We start from the raw sequence: 17,942 nt of genomic DNA, 5'->3' as shown, positions 1-17,942 counted from the left end.
GTTTGTGCTCCCTCAGAATAGGGTGTTACAACTGATTGGGGAAAACCTGCGGCCTGAGTTTCTGAAATGATCAGTCTCTGTGTGTGTCTCCTCTGCTAGACTAATAGTTCTACAGGTCAGGGACTATTGTATTCATCTCTGCATCCCTGGTGTCTAAGACTTGAATCCATAGCAATTATACCAAAGCCATTACTTACTGAGCACTTCCTGTGTGCCATGCATTGTGCCTAGGAATCTTATATGCATTAGCTTGCTGAACCCTCAAAAATCTCTGTCAGAAAGCTTCTAAACTAGGTTATTTAAGTGACGCAGGTCAGAAAGATTAAGTGACATACCCCAAGGTCACACAGTTACTAAGTGGTCAGGGTTTCAATTCACATCTCTCCGACCCCAAAACCCTTGCTCTTAACTAACTCTGTTTCCTTTCCATGTCAGAATAGATGCTCAATTTCAGTTAAGGTAACATAAACGAGAACTTCCTTGGAGGGGTCTATCTCAGAGTCCAGTTGCCTAATACTCTAACCAATACCTATCAGTGAGACCCACACGATAAGGGGTTATGAGAAGAGGAAGGATACTCCTAGTGTGTGAAGCTAGCATAGAAATAAAAGGATGAACGCTACGGGGGAGACAGCTTCAAACTCAGGAGGAGGAACTGTCTAAATAATCAGTGATGGTGTAGGATGGCTCATGGGGTAGTGAGCTTCCTGTCCTTGGAAATGTGTAAATGGGTAGCCCAGTGTCTTGGATCCTGCCTAGAATGTTTGAGGCCACTTCTAGCACCAAGTTTCTGTGAAGCAGGTTTCAAGGATAGTGCTTCCGGCTGGGATCACCAACATCACCTGTCAACTTTATTTCCTCTTACCATAAACCGTTTTGTGAATAGAATGCTGAGCTCATGAAAACATTCAGTCAGTGACAGAGGTCGTCATTGTAATTCGAAGGGGCCCAACAAATGACACCTCTGTTTTCCACATACAAGTTCTAAACCTATTGAGAGATGAAGCAAAAGAGAAAAGCATATGGTATCCTTGGGCCATCTTTATTACTGATTAAAACCCAGATTGATTCCATGGACACCTTGGGTTTCCTAACGCCACACTTTAACACACTGACATACCCTGTCACAGGTGCTCTGGTTCCCACCAGCCTCCCCATATGAGAGCATAGAACTTAGAGCCTGGAACAGAAAGCACACTTCCGGCCGACATCTGGCTCCCAGAAGGCAGGAAGCGGGCAGCATCTGAGGCTCACATGCCCATTTCCTGTATTGAAGCCGGTTCAGAGCAGCCATTCCACTTCCCCTGGAGAAGAGAGGGAGAAGGGGTACAAAGAGGCCTGGGCTGTTATTACTCCAAGGGGCTTCCTCCACAGGGAAGGAAACACTAGAGTAGGAAATAAGTACCCCCAGCAGGGCAGCCTCTGCATCACACTCTTCATTTGTTTGCTTATTTCCCTCACCGGACTGTGGGGTCCTGGACTCAGAGACACTCAGCCCCCAGCACAGGGCCTGGCTCCCAGAAAGTGTTCAGGAAGGGAAGGAATGAAGGAAACGCTCATCTTCTAATACCAGTGTTTTCCTGAAGGAGCACCTTCCCAGGGCAGAGAAGGATGCCTTTTCCTTTCATTTTTATCCTCCTCATAACAGCCGAGATCCTAGCTTTATCACATTTTCTAAGTCCTTTCCCGTTTCTGTACCATGGCAGGTCAGACAGGGGTGAGGTGTTGTCTGATGATTCAGGAAATGTTTCTCCCCAGGCCATGCTTTTCCTCCCACCATGCCCAGGCCAAGCCCTGGCTGTGAACCGGGGAAGGAACCTGAGTGCTGTGTGGGAAGGGGCAGCCCCCACCCTGGTCCTGCTGCCCCATCTCTGAGGAATGACAATGCCTGCTTTGCCACCTTGGTGAGAATCACTGACAGCAGCCTTGTGAAGTCTCTTTGGAAAATGCAAAGTACTTTGTGGATGTGACCCAGTAGAATCTGTAAGAATGTGCTGGAGGAAATTCACGGCAGGGAAGTGGTAAAGGAAGATCCAGATGCCACCAGGCTGACAGAGGAGCGCAGTGCCCCTCTAGGCGCTCCCGGATAGTGTTCCAGGTGTTCGCTTGTGTGGTAAAATTGAAAAGTGTGTTCTATAGGGGCTCGGGCCTCAGGCTGGTCCACAAAAGCCTGTATGACTCATTGTATAATCGTGTTTACTAAGTGTCTACTAAATTCTAGGTATGCGCTAGACACATTCGATCTATTGTCTCGGTTCTTTACAATAACCCATCAAAGGAGAATTGCCCCCCTTTTTACCAATAAAGAAATTGAGACTTACCAAGCACGAACTACTTGCCTAAGGCCACATAGCTAGTGAGTGCTGGAGACAGCCCCCAGTCAGGGTTCATAGTTCCACGCTGCACTGTGACTCTCGTGAGGGTGGGGTCACTGTGAGCCTGCAAGGATGGAGCGAGATGGGGATTTGGGGTGGACTGCACATCTTCCCTCAAGACCACTGAAAAGTACACCATTCACCTTCACTTGCCTTTGGGCCGCCCAGAGAAAGAAGAGTGGCCTCCGCACTCCCAGCTCTGTCTGAGTTCCAGAGCAAGATCAGTACTGGCCTAGAAAGGCCAATCTTGTCTTCAGAGATTCTGGATGAGTGAAGCAAGCGGGGTCTATGATCTTCAGCAAGGAGTTCTCCAGGGTGCTGCCTCCAGCGTTGGAAGCCCTAGGCTCAAGGCCACTGGCTCAGTGGGCCTAATAAGCCCACCATGCCTGATTCTCTGCAGGAGTTGAAAAGTGAAATGTTTTAGAAATGTTTCACCCTAACAAAGGGCAGTAAGGACTTAATAAATATATGAGGAAATATGAAAAGTTTAGATACTGGGATGAGTATTTGGATATTGAAGATAGAAAGAACCTTTTTCTGTCATTTTTGCCCACTCCTACTTCTACAGTTTTCCTGGACAGGAAACTAAGAGAATAGACTTAAGGTTCCAAATAGAGGAGAAAAACTACGCAGCAAGAATTAGGCTTGGTAGAGAGTAATCGAGGTGTTATTCACCTTTGGGATTTGTTGCTGCTCTGTGGCTGGGGTGTGTCTCTAGGGATCTAGAGCAGTAATTCTCCCTGACTAAAATTCTGCCTCTGTCAGAATCATCTTTTGAGGAATTAGTTTTGGTTGTGTCATTGACTTTCCAGTGTCAGCTCCTTTTCTCTAGCAGGTCTGTCCTAATCTGCTCTCCTCTTTACCCCAGCTCTGGCTTCCCAGAACTAAGGAATCAAGGTCGTTACTGTCCACTGAGCTTTATTGGGTGCCAGCCAGGCACTACACTAAGCCCTGGACTTTCATCTGCTTGTCGGTCCTCACAATAGAGGAGGGATATCATCAGCCCACTATTTTGTGATCCCTACCACCTGTCTTACCACCAGTCTCACCTCAGCTCTGTCTCCTCTCTGGCCCTTTTAACCCTTAATCAAAGGGAGATTAGTCTCTCCCTTCTCCATGTTCCAGTTTCACGTACATATAGCCCTGGAAAAGCACACATTTGTGGCATTGTAATAATTGACCCATATGTGTGTATACTCATCCATTCTTCCATCTAACTCATTTATTGAGTACCTTGCATGTGTTGTCGGTTGTAATCATTGCACGTGGAGGTCCTTTGAGGCAAGAGGCCATGGCTCATTCTAGCCTGCCGTGTATCCTCAGCATGCAGCACTGCGCCTGGCTCATAGTAGTTCCTCAGGAAATATTTGATAAGAGAAGGCCTCTAAGTGATGTCTAGCCCTAGAACAGTCTTTCAGTGCTTCCAACGTCAGACACTGGAGAATGGGAAACCTATCCCTTAGCTCTTAGATTCCTGGGGAAACACAGCTGTAATTCTGGATGCTTAACTCTCAGCGATCCCCCTTCATTCTCAGGAATCCAAGCTGTAATCAGCCATTAATGTCAAAATCCGTCATTATGATCTGTGGGTGTTCATTCACTCTTTCAGTAGGTATCGAGTACCCTGTAGATATCAGGCTCTGTGCTGAGAGCTAGAGCCACAGAGATGAATGAGGCACACACATACAACCCAGGCCCTCAAGGAGATCAGACTAGATGGAGGGATGGTGAATCAAGGTCAGAACAGGTTAAGTTCTTTGACTGCAGTTCATGGAGAACACTGCTGGATGAGGGGGTTTTAGGAGGAGGTGAGATCAAGGAAAGCTGTCTAGAGAAGGTGGCTTTTGAGGTGAGCCTGAAAGAGTAGGATTTGGACCTGAGGAAGTAGGTGGAAAATTTTTCTCCATGAACAAAGGCACAGAGGTAGGAGAGTATGTTATAAGGGAACACAGAGGTCATTCAGATAATTAATTTGTCAGTAATTGGCAGGGGTGAGACAAGGATGATGACCCTCATTACCATGGACAGATCACTATTGTTTTCTTTCTTTCTCCCTACCCCTTCCACCTCACGCCTAAAAGAGTTTTGCAAGGTTATAACCTGAAATATTTTGTCCCTTAGAGGACAAAAATAGGAGAGCCTTGTGTGGAGTGATACCCTGTCCAGGCAGTCACATGGGGTTCTTGGTCCTTTATCCCCCACCCCCAAAAACTGCACACACAGGGGCGCTCCATGGGAAGGTCCTTCTGCCTGTCAACCATGTGTTGGGAAGGAGTCTAAAAGGCTGCCCATGAGTTTCTAACAGATGCAGACACTGCAGGCAGACTGCCTTGCTCCATGGCAGGAGGACGCCAGTAAAGCAAATTAGGCACTCACGTCATTTCATTTGTTGAGTGAACACCTATTTGTAGGTGTGGAACCCATAAAGGTACCTGGCATCTCTGTCATGGAAAGGGAGAGAGGGCCATGGTGAAGGGGTCTGCTCATCCCTCATGGTTCTTTGCCAGACCCATTCTCAGATGCAAGGTCCACTTCTGAAGGTTTAGTTTTTATTGCTAAACGTCCAGTTTAACATGCACAAGTCCTTTTGCACACATGCCCTTGTGTGTACACAGTATGCATACACACACACACACACACACACACACACACACCCCTATAGTCTTAGCAAGTCTTCTGTATGGGTTACAGATGAAAAAATACTCCCAACTGAAAAATGCTAAAGCATATAGGTCCCTTCCTGTCCAACGTTGTCAGATGTGCTCTGAAATGACTGTTTTCATCATTTATTCTGAGCCATAACCGCCCCAGAAATAGCTTTAGCAGGAAAGTGCTTTTGTTAGACTAGCTGTAAATTATATTTCAAACGTCTGATGTTGTTTTCTTAAAAAATAAATAAGTAAGTGAAAGTCTAAAATTAATGACTGCTGGGGTTTGCTTTGCTTGTGTGTGCTGCTACAGATTTGGCTTCTTGCAGATGGAATTTCAGATCTGTTTACACTTCTGTGTTAGCTTTCGGGGGGGTGGGGAGCAGTTGAGAGATCTGGGAGGACAAATTTACAAAGTCGAACTTATTATAAGCATCGGTGAGGCTCACTTTTCTCTCCTGCTGCCCTCTCCCTTCGTCCTTTCCACCGTGCCCTCATTTTGTTTATTGTGGTTTTATCTGCTCCGCCTCCAAGTTCGAAGGCAACTGGTTCTTGCAGATGTTATGACAAGGTCACATATCCAGTTTCGCAAGCAGATGTTCATTCAGCCCCATTTCACCAGCACTTTGTCATTCAGTGAGAGCAGACCTTGTGGGAACAGATTGAAGCAACACAAAGGATTCAACGTAAAAAGTCTTGCAGAGAACCTGATCGCTCTTCTGTGCTCAAGAGGAAAGAGGTGGGGGTGGGGAGGGTGGCAAGGAGAGAAATCTGCAGAGCAGAATTTCATGGGGGTTTTTCTGTTTTGTTTTTTTGTGGGTATTTTTCTTTTTTTTTTTTTTGGTTTATTCAAAGATTATTATGTGTTGGATACAGTAAGTCATCTATACACCCACATCCAGGAGGTAAATCTTCAGCACTCCGAGCGTGGGTAGTTCTGCATTTAACAGCTGCCATACAGTAGCTATTTTGTTCTGCACTTAGAGACCCTTATCTGTGCATTTGTTTTAAGTTATCGTCAACTCTCCTTTTGTTCATCTATTGCCATTCTCCTGTTCTCATTACTATTACAAGAGTTAGCTAAAAATCTGAGCTCTTGAGTTACTTACACTGACACCATAATTTAGAATGATAGGCGCTGTCACCTTGGTTATTGATTCAGTCTCTACTTGGAGGGTGTTGCCTATAATAGATTTAGCTCCTTTTGCCTTTTCCTAGGTCTCATATGCCCGTCCGAGCTCTGCCTCAATCAGGGACGCTAACCTCTACGTTAGCGGCCTTCCTAAAACCATGACCCAGAAGGAACTGGAGCAGCTTTTCTCGCAATATGGCCGTATCATCACCTCACGAATCCTGGTTGATCAAGTCACAGGTTAAGTGTTTCTTTGTCATTTCTTTCCTTGTGTCTCAGTGTCACCAGCCAGTGCCCTGTGACCCATAGGAGCAGAGGGGTAATGGTTACTTAGGGTGAAGGAGATGGGTCAGGAGTAGACACATTTGTTTACGTAGGAGAAAGACTTCTTTTCAATCAACTGCCCAAATTTAAAATGGGCCATCTCAGGAGGCAGGCGGTCTCCATCATGGAAACTGTTCCAGCAGCAGCTAAACCACTTGGGACAGCTGTGAAGAGGATTCGGGCATCACGTTGAGAGTGGGACTATATGACCTTCAAAGTCTCTTTCAACCCTCAACCAAGTAACATTACATTTGTTTGTGAAAAGAACTTGTATGTCTAACTCTAGCTCCAAAGATAGTATCATAGTTAGAGGGAAATTCAAACTGCCTCATTTCACACAAGAGGCAACAGGTCCAAAGTGGGGGATCTGACTTCTATCCAGGTAGTTCATAGCAGTGCAGAGATGTGAACCCAGGATTCGGTACTGCAGCACTTTGTCCACAATAAAGAAAGGCAACCACCACCTCTCAGTAAGGAATGTGAGGTCACATAGCATTTTTAATGACAAAATGTTTTCACCTACTCCTAACTTGATTCCAATTTAAAACACCCCCTATGAGCAGTTCAGCATGTGCTTATCATTTGATTCATGCAACAAACCTTCACTGAAGCCGGCTGCGCCCCAGACACTGTGTAGAGGGACACGGGCGACCAGGGATGAAGGAGGCACAGTCCCACCCTGACAGGACTCCAGTGTGATGAGTGCCTGCTAGAGACTGCTCAGTGTACCATGAGAGTCAGGAGAAGGTGTACTGTGCCTGGCGGAGGTTGTCGGGAAGGCTCCATGGAATATGCAGTGTTTGAACAGGGTTTTGGAGGATGTCTTGCAATTATCTGGCAAGAAGGAGGGATGGGGCGTTCCAGGTGGATAGGATGCATCCTACAGCAAATAGGGCATAGTCCAAGGCATGGAGTCAGGGAATAACACAACCTGTCCAAGGCTTATCTGGCAGTGCAGCATGGCTGACATGAGGCTGAGCAGGGCACTTGGGGTTGGATCGTCAGGGGCGTTAAATGCCACTCCAAGAAGTCTGGACTTTACCTGTATGCAGCATGGAGCCATGGAAGGGTTATTGTGGGTTTTGTTTGTTTTTCTGTGTTTGGAGTGTGGGGTGGGGAGGGCAATGAGGAATAGATACCATGCACAAGGTAATTGAAAAGGGACCAAAAAATGGAGAAGATGGTTTTAACGGGTGTAATGTGGTCATATTTTGCTTTTCAAATAGAGTACTTAGCTGCTAGGTCTGGAGGACCCACCGGAGGGCCCACTGAGAACTCAAAACGAGACAGTGAATGATCAGTTACAGCAACTAAAGGGAGATAGGACGGAGCAGGGCAGTGGTGGAGGGCTAGTAGGGACAGATGTGACAGATGCCTGTGTTCTGTGGATGGGAGTCACCTATTCAGGGCCATGATGACAGAAATGCAGGCAAATGCATCTTGATGGTGAGAGAGATTCAGGGATGCAGGCTCAGCCCTGGACCCACTGGTAGGCTGACTCCCCACAGAACGTCCATGGGGCCTAGGGTACGTCTTTCCAGAGATGTATAGCAGTTTGGTTTGTTCACTCTTTAGGAAGGCTCTTTCTCTTTCTCCAGGAGTGTCCAGAGGGGTAGGATTCATCCGTTTTGATAAAAGGATCGAGGCAGAAGAAGCCATCAAAGGGCTGAATGGCCAGAAGCCCAGTGGTGCTACGGAACCGATTACTGTGAAGTTTGCCAACAACCCCAGCCAGAAGTCCAGCCAGGCCCTGCTCTCCCAGCTCTACCAGTCTCCCAACCGGCGCTACCCCGGCCCGCTTCACCACCAGGCTCAGAGGTTCAGGTAGGTATGCCCACATGCCTACACACCTGGCCACATGGGTACAGAGCTGGGCAAGGGCCAGGGCAGCTCACAGTCCTGAAGGATGGGGCAAAGATAAGAATCTTCAAGCTTAGGAATCGCTGTACAAAACTAACCACCCACACCAGCCTCAGTTTCCACCCCTATAACATGAGATGATTGGATCCGATGCTCTTCCATGTCCCTCTTCCAACTTACCACTGTGACTGTGGCTGAACTTCAGATTCTTTGGTTAAAACAAAATCTCTGCGTTTACCCCAATAAGAAGGTTCATTTTCAACAAGAGTTAATGATAGATGTGACCAGATTCAGCAGCTTAGACCTAAAGCTAAGACAGTATAGCGTTAATAATGTTACAGAAAGCAGTACGTCAGGAGGCAGGTCCTTGCCGGAGAGAGTGGGCCCTCCTCTTCCTTCTGCAGGTGACTCTGCTGGCTTAGGACGCAGGGGTACTTTCTTTTGCATTAACTTCACTCTGACGGTTAAGTCCGCAGACTCTGGGAAGACAAGGAGGAAGATTTTGTCCAAGACTTATTGCTGTTTCCATCAGGTGCCCAAACCCCCAGGAAACTCCTGGTGTGATGGGGGCGTTTCCTTTCTTCTGGGACATTTCTGAAATGCACCTTTCTCTCCAGGGAGGCCGTCTGACCTTGAACGGCCTCTATCATGCAAGTGATAAGAATATTCTTGACCGACCCATAATAATTCTAAAATAATTATTTTTTTCCACCCATGTCCCAACTTCCGTTTCACGAAAGCGTTTTTCTCTTTTGTAAACATCACGAGGGAAGATAGTCAGCCCTTCCATCTGGCCACCAGGAGAAGAAAAACCAGTCTTTGTACTGTCCTCCCAGGCCCCGGGAATTTGAAATGGCTAATGATTGCATGAAGAGTCCAAGTCATCTAATTTTTATGCTGTGTGAGAGCACATGCAGTATTTATGTAAAAAGCCTTTCCAGCAGGCAATCCATGGAGGAAGCTATGGTTACTACTGCCCCGTGGCGTGACTAGCGTGTCCCAGTCGAGGTGCTGAACATGAGGGAGATTAGAACATTATGGCAGTTTGCTGGGAGGTGCTTGCAGGTTGTAAATAGTACGCTAATTTTTAAAAAAATCTTAACTCCCAAACTCCTTCCACCCTTCAAACAACGTGTGTGATAAGAAGATTTAGTTCATGTAGCTAGGCTAAGAGAAAAGATCCATTCTGATATGCATTGTGTGTGCGTGCGTGTATTGTTAACCTGGCACAGAGACCTTTATTCACCAGTTTAGTTATAATAAAATGTGAACGACTTAAGAAGCCCCCTCTTTTTAACAATTTCACACACAATATAAAATAAAATATACGCAAATGTTCTGCGAGATGGGGGCACTGGGATTAATTCAGACCTTGAAAGAAAGGGAGATTCATTAGACACTTGCTTTAAACCCTAGCATTGACCTGAACGTGAATTACTTGTAATAGGAGGCAGGAAAGGGGGGAACTACTGCTGGATAGACTCCTAAGCACTGGGGAAAGTTGTTGAGCTTTTCTTCTTTGAAAATGGAGCATTCTTATTAATAGTTCCATTGAGTGATCTTGCCATCTGTGCGGCATTAACCCAGAGACCCTCCTTCTCTTTGCAGGCTGGACAATTTGCTTAATATGGCCTATGGCGTAAAGAGGTAATTAAAACTCCACAGATTGCCAGATGTCCGTGTTGGCACAGACTGGGGCTAGAATTTTTTTTTAATTCACTAACTTTACTTCTTTTTTTTTTTTTTTAATTCTTCCTTTTTCTTCCACCAGCATGTCAAATTCTTAATTTTAATTTCGGACCTCAGTTGGTTTTGTTTCTTTTAGGGCACACAAAGTGTGTTTGTGTGTTTCACTTTTCCTTTCATTTGCAGGTGGGCTTCTCCTATGGTTCAGGTGCCACAGCTACCAAACCCTTGATAATCTGGTCCTCCCAGTGGCTCCCCTAGGGGGAAGGCTTTGACTCTGCCAGCTGATTTTGCAAACTTGCAGAGCAACTGTTTTGCATTAGCAATGCCAAGATTCAGTTAAGAGGGCAGATTCCAGCAAATCAAAATTAGAACATTTTGCTAATCATGGTTGACAATCTTATGATTGTCAGTGGAAAAATTAGATTTTGGACTAGCAGCCCTGGCCAAGCATGAATAAATGCATGGATGACCTTCTGCCTCGCCTCCAACCACCCCGCCAGTGTGCTTTTCAGGGCACAGCCTGAGAATGCAGTGTATCTGTGTGCACCTCAGCCAGGGTTGTTATTGTTTTTGTTGCAGGTTTTAAGAGTTATTATAAATCCTCCCTTGATTATCTCTGTATGTGTGTTTTAAACTTGCTGTTTTGTTCACTTAAAACCTGTTTGTGAGGTCGGGGGCTCAACGAGAGTCAAGGCTTTTGAGGCTCTCGGAATGCAGGCACAAGGGTGTCCAAACCTAATCTCAAAGCTGAATCTCAGGAGGTTGAGTGTGTTATGTCACCGTGTCCATGAGATTCCCAAATGTGCTTTTGATAAGCTCCACTGAGCTGCTAGCAACATACCATCTTCATCATCCTGCTCAGTAGAGCTGCACACTTTAATTCCCCTTCCTACAGTTAAGGGAAAGAGACGAGGTCTTTAATAGTCCGCGTCATACCCCCTGTCTGAGGCAGTTCTTGCACCACTTGGCCATGCGTGGTAAGTACCCCGATCCTGGAAACAGGCACACAGTGGAGGAAGTAACTTGACTGCAGACTCCACTATCAGCGCCAGCCTCTCCAACCTCAATCGCAGTACCAGGGAGTGAATTATCCCCGTGTGTCTAGCATACTGCTTGCCCATTCCCACATAGTTCGCATCTTTCCCAGCTCCGTCCCTACCTTTGCTCCTGCCTCACTTCAGTGAAGTAGTACCAAATATTAGGAAGCGGGAGATGCTTATACACACATAAGGCCAGGGAAGTCCCAGCAGCTGCATGCGTGCAGCCACGTTCTGTAATTCTCCAGCCATCGTAAACATCATCAGATGATAAGAGCATCCATTCTCGTTTCCTATTAAACCCAGCTTTGGACCCAGAATATTTCCTACTAAAGTGCTCCAGGTAACCATTACCAACTAGAGCTGAAACCTCTTTGCTGACCCTGACTTTGGCCTTATCGTGAATACTTAACTGCTCTCTACCTCTAAACTGAAAAGCGTTAACGCAGTTGGAAGAGAAAAGGTTGAAAAGACAGTCTTCAGAAATAATGCAAACAACGATTAGACATGGATTTGCCCTTCCAGAATCTGTATAATGATGTTTTTTTGGTTTGGTCTTATTATTTGTTTTTAAGCAAGAGAGAAGATTATCTTAGTGAATAATACCAAAAATAATGTCTATTGAATTATGTTTAGTATATCTTCAGCAGCCACTTGATTATCCAAATTCTCAGTGCAGTACTTTTCTTGCACAAGGCTTTCAAATCTCCAAGAATATATGCATATTTTTAAAACAGTCCTAGATGACGCTTGGCCCCATTCTCTTCCCCAGTTTTTGCTTCCTCTCCTTCTCCTATTCCCCGCTTCAGAAAAAAAAAATATTAAAATCAAGATACTAGTCATAGTATAGGTCAAAATCCCTGTATAAGTTTGGTATAAACCAAACTGTTAACAAATAGTTTTCTGCTGTAGGCACTGGCAACCTAATTGTTTCATCTCATGCGTCCATCATGAATCATACATGGATATGTTTCATCAGACAGTGAATAGAATCCCAAGGCTGTTTTTCCTTTCAAGATTACATGAAAACAGAATATTTTGAAGCCAAATACAAAAGTGGTTGTAATAGGGCAAATAACAGTTTTCTACTTTCCTAATGTACAGCGATTCAAGATACATAAATGCACAAACCCCTTGAAATCTCATTCCTGTAACACTTAGAAATGAATTCCAGATAATACAGCATCAAAGAGTGATACATTGTCATTGTTATTGCTCAGGGGTGTTTGGGGGAACTCTTTTAAATAAATGCTAAATGAAACATGAGCCACCCATCTGCTTAATAACAAGACATGTTTGTTCATCTCATGTATCTTCATCAATAATATCAAGAGATCTTTGACAACCATAAGTCAAGGGACTGCAAAGATGGTAGACTTGAGCACTTCTAGGGCTATCCCCTAATCTGCCTCAAAAAGTAAAATTTCCCAGGCATTGACATCCACAATGTTATTCACTTGTTCAATCAACAAAGATTTATTGAGTGTTTTCTACATGTCACTATGTCGGTGAGATTCCCATATGTGCTCCACTGAATAAATAAATAGAGCAATAAAATGAATGAAATCAAGCCCTTTCCCCCAAGAGCTCACGGTTTATTGTGGGGAGGGAGGGTAAGGGTCTGGGTGGGATACCTTATAAACACATACCTGGATAGACTGATAGAGCATTGCTCTCTGGGAGTTCCTTGTGGTTTTTAGGAATTGACCGAGGCCTTTCTCTTGGCATATAAGTGCTTTAGCCCTCTAGCCATTCCCATCAGTGGAAATGCCACAGACATTAGTTTTTGCATTTTGGTTTGTAAACCCTGATGACTCTCCTGCAAACACTCACTCAGCCCTCTGCCCCGTGTCTGTCTCTGCATCTCTGTGTTATCCTGGGTCAGACTGATGTCTGGACCAGTCCCCCCTTCTGCTTGTCCCCCCAGGTTCTCCCCAATCACCATTGATGGGATGACAAGCCTTGTGGGAATGAACATACCTGGTCACACAGGAACAGGCTGGTGCATCTTTGTCTACAACCTGTCTCCTGATTCGGATGAGAGTGTCCTCTGGCAGCTCTTCGGCCCCTTTGGCGCAGTGAACAATGTCAAGGTCATCCGTGACTTCAACACCAACAAGTGCAAGGGATTTGGCTTTGTCACCATGACCAACTATGACGAGGCCGCCATGGCCATCGCCAGCCTCAACGGGTACCGCTTGGGAGACCGAGTATTGCAAGTTTCCTTTAAAACCAACAAAGCCCACAAATCCTGAATTTCCCATCCTTAATTATTAAAATATATATATAAATATATACGAACAAAACACATGCGCGCACACACACACATACATACACACACACAAAAGAGAGAGAAACAAACTTTTCCAGGCTTATATTCAACCATGGACTTTATAAGCCAGTGTTGCCTAAGTATTAAAACATTGGGTTATCCTGAGGTGTACCAGGAAAGGATTTTATAATGCTTAGAAAAAAAGAAAAAAAACAAAAAAATATCTTTGATGCATTGAATGTTCTTTCATAGCTGTCGTTGTTGAATATAATATACATAGATAGCAATGTGCAGGGATTTTTACCCAGCCAGCTAACTTTACTACCTTCCTTGAAGGTGGGTCTTTTTAAGATGACCATTCGCTCATTTGAAGAAGAAAAACAAAAAACAACAAAAAAAAAATAATAAAAACAAAACAATTTTTACAAAGTAATGGGATTCAAAGAAAGAAAAAAAAAGATTTTTCTTTTTTGTCAAAATGTTGATCCAATCAGATTGGTAAGGAAAAAAAACCCCACACAATTAAAGAGGAATAATAAAAATTGCAAAAATGAAAAAAAAAAAACTTTTGCAAATTTTTTTATTTTTCCTTTTTTCTTTTATATCATGTGAACTAAAACAGTCTTCTGTTAGGGGATGGGGGCAAGGGGGATACCTGATGACATTAACAATTTAATAACATTAACATTGTTGCCAAAGAGGTGGTCTCTTTGCTGAAAATGGGTTTCAAGAAAAATCTATTTTTATAAAATATAAAGAATTTTTACAAGAGAATCTGGATTTGAGAAAAAAATATTTTGACTGGCTAATTTAGGGGAAATTGACAACTTTGTCGCGTTCATACTGCACTGGTAACTTTTTAGAGATCAGATGTGTGTTTTAAACTGGATTCGTAGACTGTTTTTTGAAGGATGGGCTATAAACAGATGATCTTCATATCTTTTCATAGCATGTAATAATAATAAAGAAAATTATTAATTACTAGGGGAAAGGAGTGTTCGTTCTACCCAGGGTACCACAGTTCCCCACAGTCAAAACCCAAAAGCAAGGAGATGAGTTGAAAGACAGTTTTTCTTTACGTCATCAGTATGGGATGTCAGCAGAACAAAAATTTCAAAAATTAATTTTCCTTCTGATCTAAAACTTCCTTAGTTTGAGCAGTAGGTGCTACGAAATTATTTACATATCTTAGTATCATAGTTAAATGTAATGTGTTTAGGAGAGGAAAACAAAAGATAACATTTGCTTTCAATTCATTAAGGAATTTTCAAATTCACTTCGTAGCCCATGCTGATAGAACTGGGCTGTGTTGGTACATTTGAAACACTGTTTATGTTGCTTGAAACACTTATTTATTTAATCGCTGATGTGATGATGCCTATGGCCGAGATCAAATATAGCTAGATTGGCTAGACTACTTATTTGTTTACTTAAACTACGGGAAGAAGCATATTATTGTGTCATTCTGTTGTGTGTGTATGTGTATATACAATATAAATATATATATATATAAAGTTATTTTTTCTTTGGGTTAATTTATTATAAGTTGTAACACTTGGCTAGTTTTGTTTGTATATGTCTTAAAATGTTTTCTTATGATATTTAAGTGACAGTTTAAAGAGGTATCAAGGTAACTTGTGTAGAACTATTGTTTAATATATTGTCATGTTTGTTGTGAATATTTTTTCTTACTGCACAGTAGAAAACTAAAAAAAAAAAAAACAACACTGGGTCTTTATTTTAATGTAATTCAGATTGGGGAAAACAAAACAGAGCTAAGGGAACAAAATGACTGAGGGAGCATTCTCCCACGTCCAGTGCACTGATCATTTTAGTATGTTTGTGCTTTGTATGGTTATATATTTAAAACAAAAACAAAAACAAAAAAAAAATACAAGGGTTCATGCTCTTCCCTGGGTAATAGAAACAGTTACTCGCTATGCATAATCTAGTTGATAGTTAAATTTGCTATTGCTTTTCTTGTCTTGTTATATAAAATCTTTTCAATACAAGTTTAGTCTTAATGGTAATAAAACGTTATGGTTATTTATAACTTGTGCTTATTTTGTGCGTTTTTTCCCATGCTGAACCCACTAAGTGCATGTAGACAGAACTGTTGTTTTCACACTGAAGAGGTGAACTCGTAGTAGTAGTCGTAGTGTAGACAGATAACGAAAACCAAGGCTGCATCATAGACTCCTCCTTTAAATTTTTTTTCTATTTTTTTTCCTCTTTTCAGTTTTGAAAAAAAACAAAAAACAAAAAAAACACACCAAATTTCAGTTCAGAGAACACTCGTTCAACAGTCAGGGAAACCTTTTTACGTCATCTGCTATGAATGAACGCAGTTTGCTGGCAAAATGTTGATGCGTTTGCTAAGCATTAGTGGGAAAGGCATGCCAAAATCTCTATAATGTGTTCACACTTGGGGGAAAAAAAAAGGAAAAAAAATGTTAGGACCAGGCAGTTGTATACTTTAGTTATAATGAATGACTTCATGTTAATCTTGCTAGTTTAGATGATTTCTGAGGGAAAGTATTGTAAATGTTTCTTTTCCCATAATCTTGTTGTGTTTGAATTATTTTATCTGTACTTTATCTGTCCAGACAATAAATGAAAGTGCGTAGAATGGATTTGAGCTTTCCAGATTTTTAAATGTGTTTATTCAAACTTTTTTTTTCTGTAGCATCTTCAGCTTTCCCCAATATTTTTATCGTTAAACAAAAAAAGGTAGAGTAAAATTCTGCTTTGCGAAGTTGCAAAGTCAACTCAGTATTCAGAATTCATTGCCCTATTTCCATGCTATTAAATTTGTGGTCTTCAACGGGCAGTATCAGCGTCACCTGAGAGTTGTTAAAATGCAGAATCTCAGGCCAAATGTGAATCTGTGTTTAACCAGAACTCCAGGTGAATCACTGGTACTCTACAGTGTGAGGAACACTGCCCTGGTTGATGAGAAGCTGGCACATTTGGCATTATGATACATTAGTGCTTCTTACTCATTTATAAGCATACTTGCAACTTGTTCAGAAGAAAGGGAGTCGCCATTTGTGGAACATCGATCGCATGGTGTCCTCCACGTTCTCTCACTTTGTCCTCCAGCAACCTGGGAGAAGTAGGTACTAGCCCTAGCCTCCTTTCACAGATGATAATACTGAGGCTCAATGAGATTAAGTAATTTAAAATAGCGAGCAAGTTTCCAGCTGGGATTTGAATCCGAGGCTGATACTACAGCAGAGCCCCTCAGCATGAGACGCACAACTTGATTGTAATATTAAGGAAACAGACCATTTGTCCTAGAAGTGACAGCTAAACAAGGGTCACCTTTTTATTCTAGCACTCATTTTGGCCTAAAAGCAGCATATATTTGACTTTCTTGCCTTTGAATAAAAACAGTAACTGAGGACTTATTCATACAGTGTATAAAGAACATGATTTAAGCTCAACCTAGGGGAGGAAATTGCCTAAGGTATCATGAAGTCATGTTAAAATATGCCCTGAACTTTAAAGATGAGCTTTTTAGTGATTTCCTGATGTGATCACTCATTGATGATCTACTGTCTTTCGTTTTCATTTTCTCACTAATTGAAAATTCATAAAACCCCATAAAATATCACTGTCCTTAAACTGACACTTGAAGTGGAAATGCCCCCAATGAGGAAGATGAAGGAATAGTCAGATTCTCTTCCATTTCTCATTAGCCCCTTTTTTATCGTTATATTAAATTACCTCAATGGCTGGGATAATTAACTCCAGGGCAAAGAATGGGATTTAATTAACAAAGCTAAATATTAAAACTCCAAGTCAGCCTGAACTTCATACAGTTGAACTTAAAGGTTTTTATTTTAGTTTTATCTTACAGACAAACCCCTATGTTCCTTTTTTGAAGAAAACTAGGCAAACTAATAGTTGCTCTCAAGAATAACAGAGCTTTATAAACATGAGCATAGGGTCTAATACCATTGCTGCCAAGCCTATGCTAGTTACTACCAATCATCACCACCCCTGCTCCTTACAGGTGTCATTTTAGGGCACTTAAGCGAATGGGTACATTATTTCAGAATATTGGAATTTGGTGGAATCGTAATTACGAGTTCAACGTACTTCATTCCCCAGCCTCCAACAGATCTGTCCTGAAAGTCTCACAAAAATCTGTAAGTATCTAAATAGGTCTTTAAAATATCCATAGAAGGACATTCTACTTATACCATCTTGGCGTTACTTCCCAACATCATCACCACATGTCTGCCTAAAATCCAATAAAACATTCATCTTGCTGTGAGTGTAAGCCTGTTACTTTAAATCTCCAAGCCAATATTATATAGTTTCTGTAGGTGTTTGTGAGAAAGGTCTAACAAATCACAAGAATGCAGAGATTATTAAATTTTTTAAGATCCTCAGTACATTATGTTTGCTTGGTTGAAAAATTGCGTGCGAGAAAAGGCTGAAGGCATTTACTTAGTGTTATTTCTGTCAAAGTGATAGGAAGGGGAGAGTGCAAAAAACCATGTGCTTATGTCTAACCATTCCACATCATCACCACCAGAATCAAAACAACTCATGTCTATTACCAAAGATCAAATATTAACCAAATGATGGTTATAG

At 42.5% G+C, this 17,942-nt stretch overlaps 1 protein-coding gene across 15 annotated transcripts in view; it reads left to right on the top strand.

Annotated features, from left to right (window-relative positions):
• ELAVL4 (ELAV like RNA binding protein 4) overlaps positions 1-15,970 on the top strand; it is a 158,824-nt gene extending 142,854 nt beyond the window's left edge. For 11 of the 15 annotated variants that reach the window (XM_081055324.1, XM_081055322.1, XM_081055314.1 and 8 more), the window contains 4 exons: positions 6,242-6,395; positions 8,078-8,303; positions 9,948-9,986; positions 12,951-15,970. In XM_081055324.1, coding sequence (XP_080911450.1) covers positions 6,242-6,395; positions 8,078-8,303; positions 9,948-9,986; positions 12,951-13,320 — 789 coding nt within the window. In that variant the 3' untranslated portion in view covers positions 13,321-15,970. The remainder of the gene's footprint in view (positions 1-6,241; positions 6,396-8,077; positions 8,304-9,947; positions 9,987-12,950) is intronic. The other 4 variants (XM_081055326.1, XM_081055321.1, XM_081055320.1 and 1 more) reach the window with 1 other exon arrangement.
• The last annotated feature ends 1,972 nt before the right edge of the window (positions 15,971-17,942 follow it).

The sequence above is a fragment of the Rhinolophus hipposideros genome (genome assembly GCF_964194185.1).
Source record: "Rhinolophus hipposideros genome assembly, chromosome: 8".
Classification (NCBI taxonomy): Eukaryota; Metazoa; Chordata; class Mammalia; order Chiroptera; family Rhinolophidae; genus Rhinolophus; species Rhinolophus hipposideros.
The sequence above is the reverse complement of the archived record's forward strand: the minus strand, read 5'-3'. Positions and strand labels throughout refer to the sequence as shown.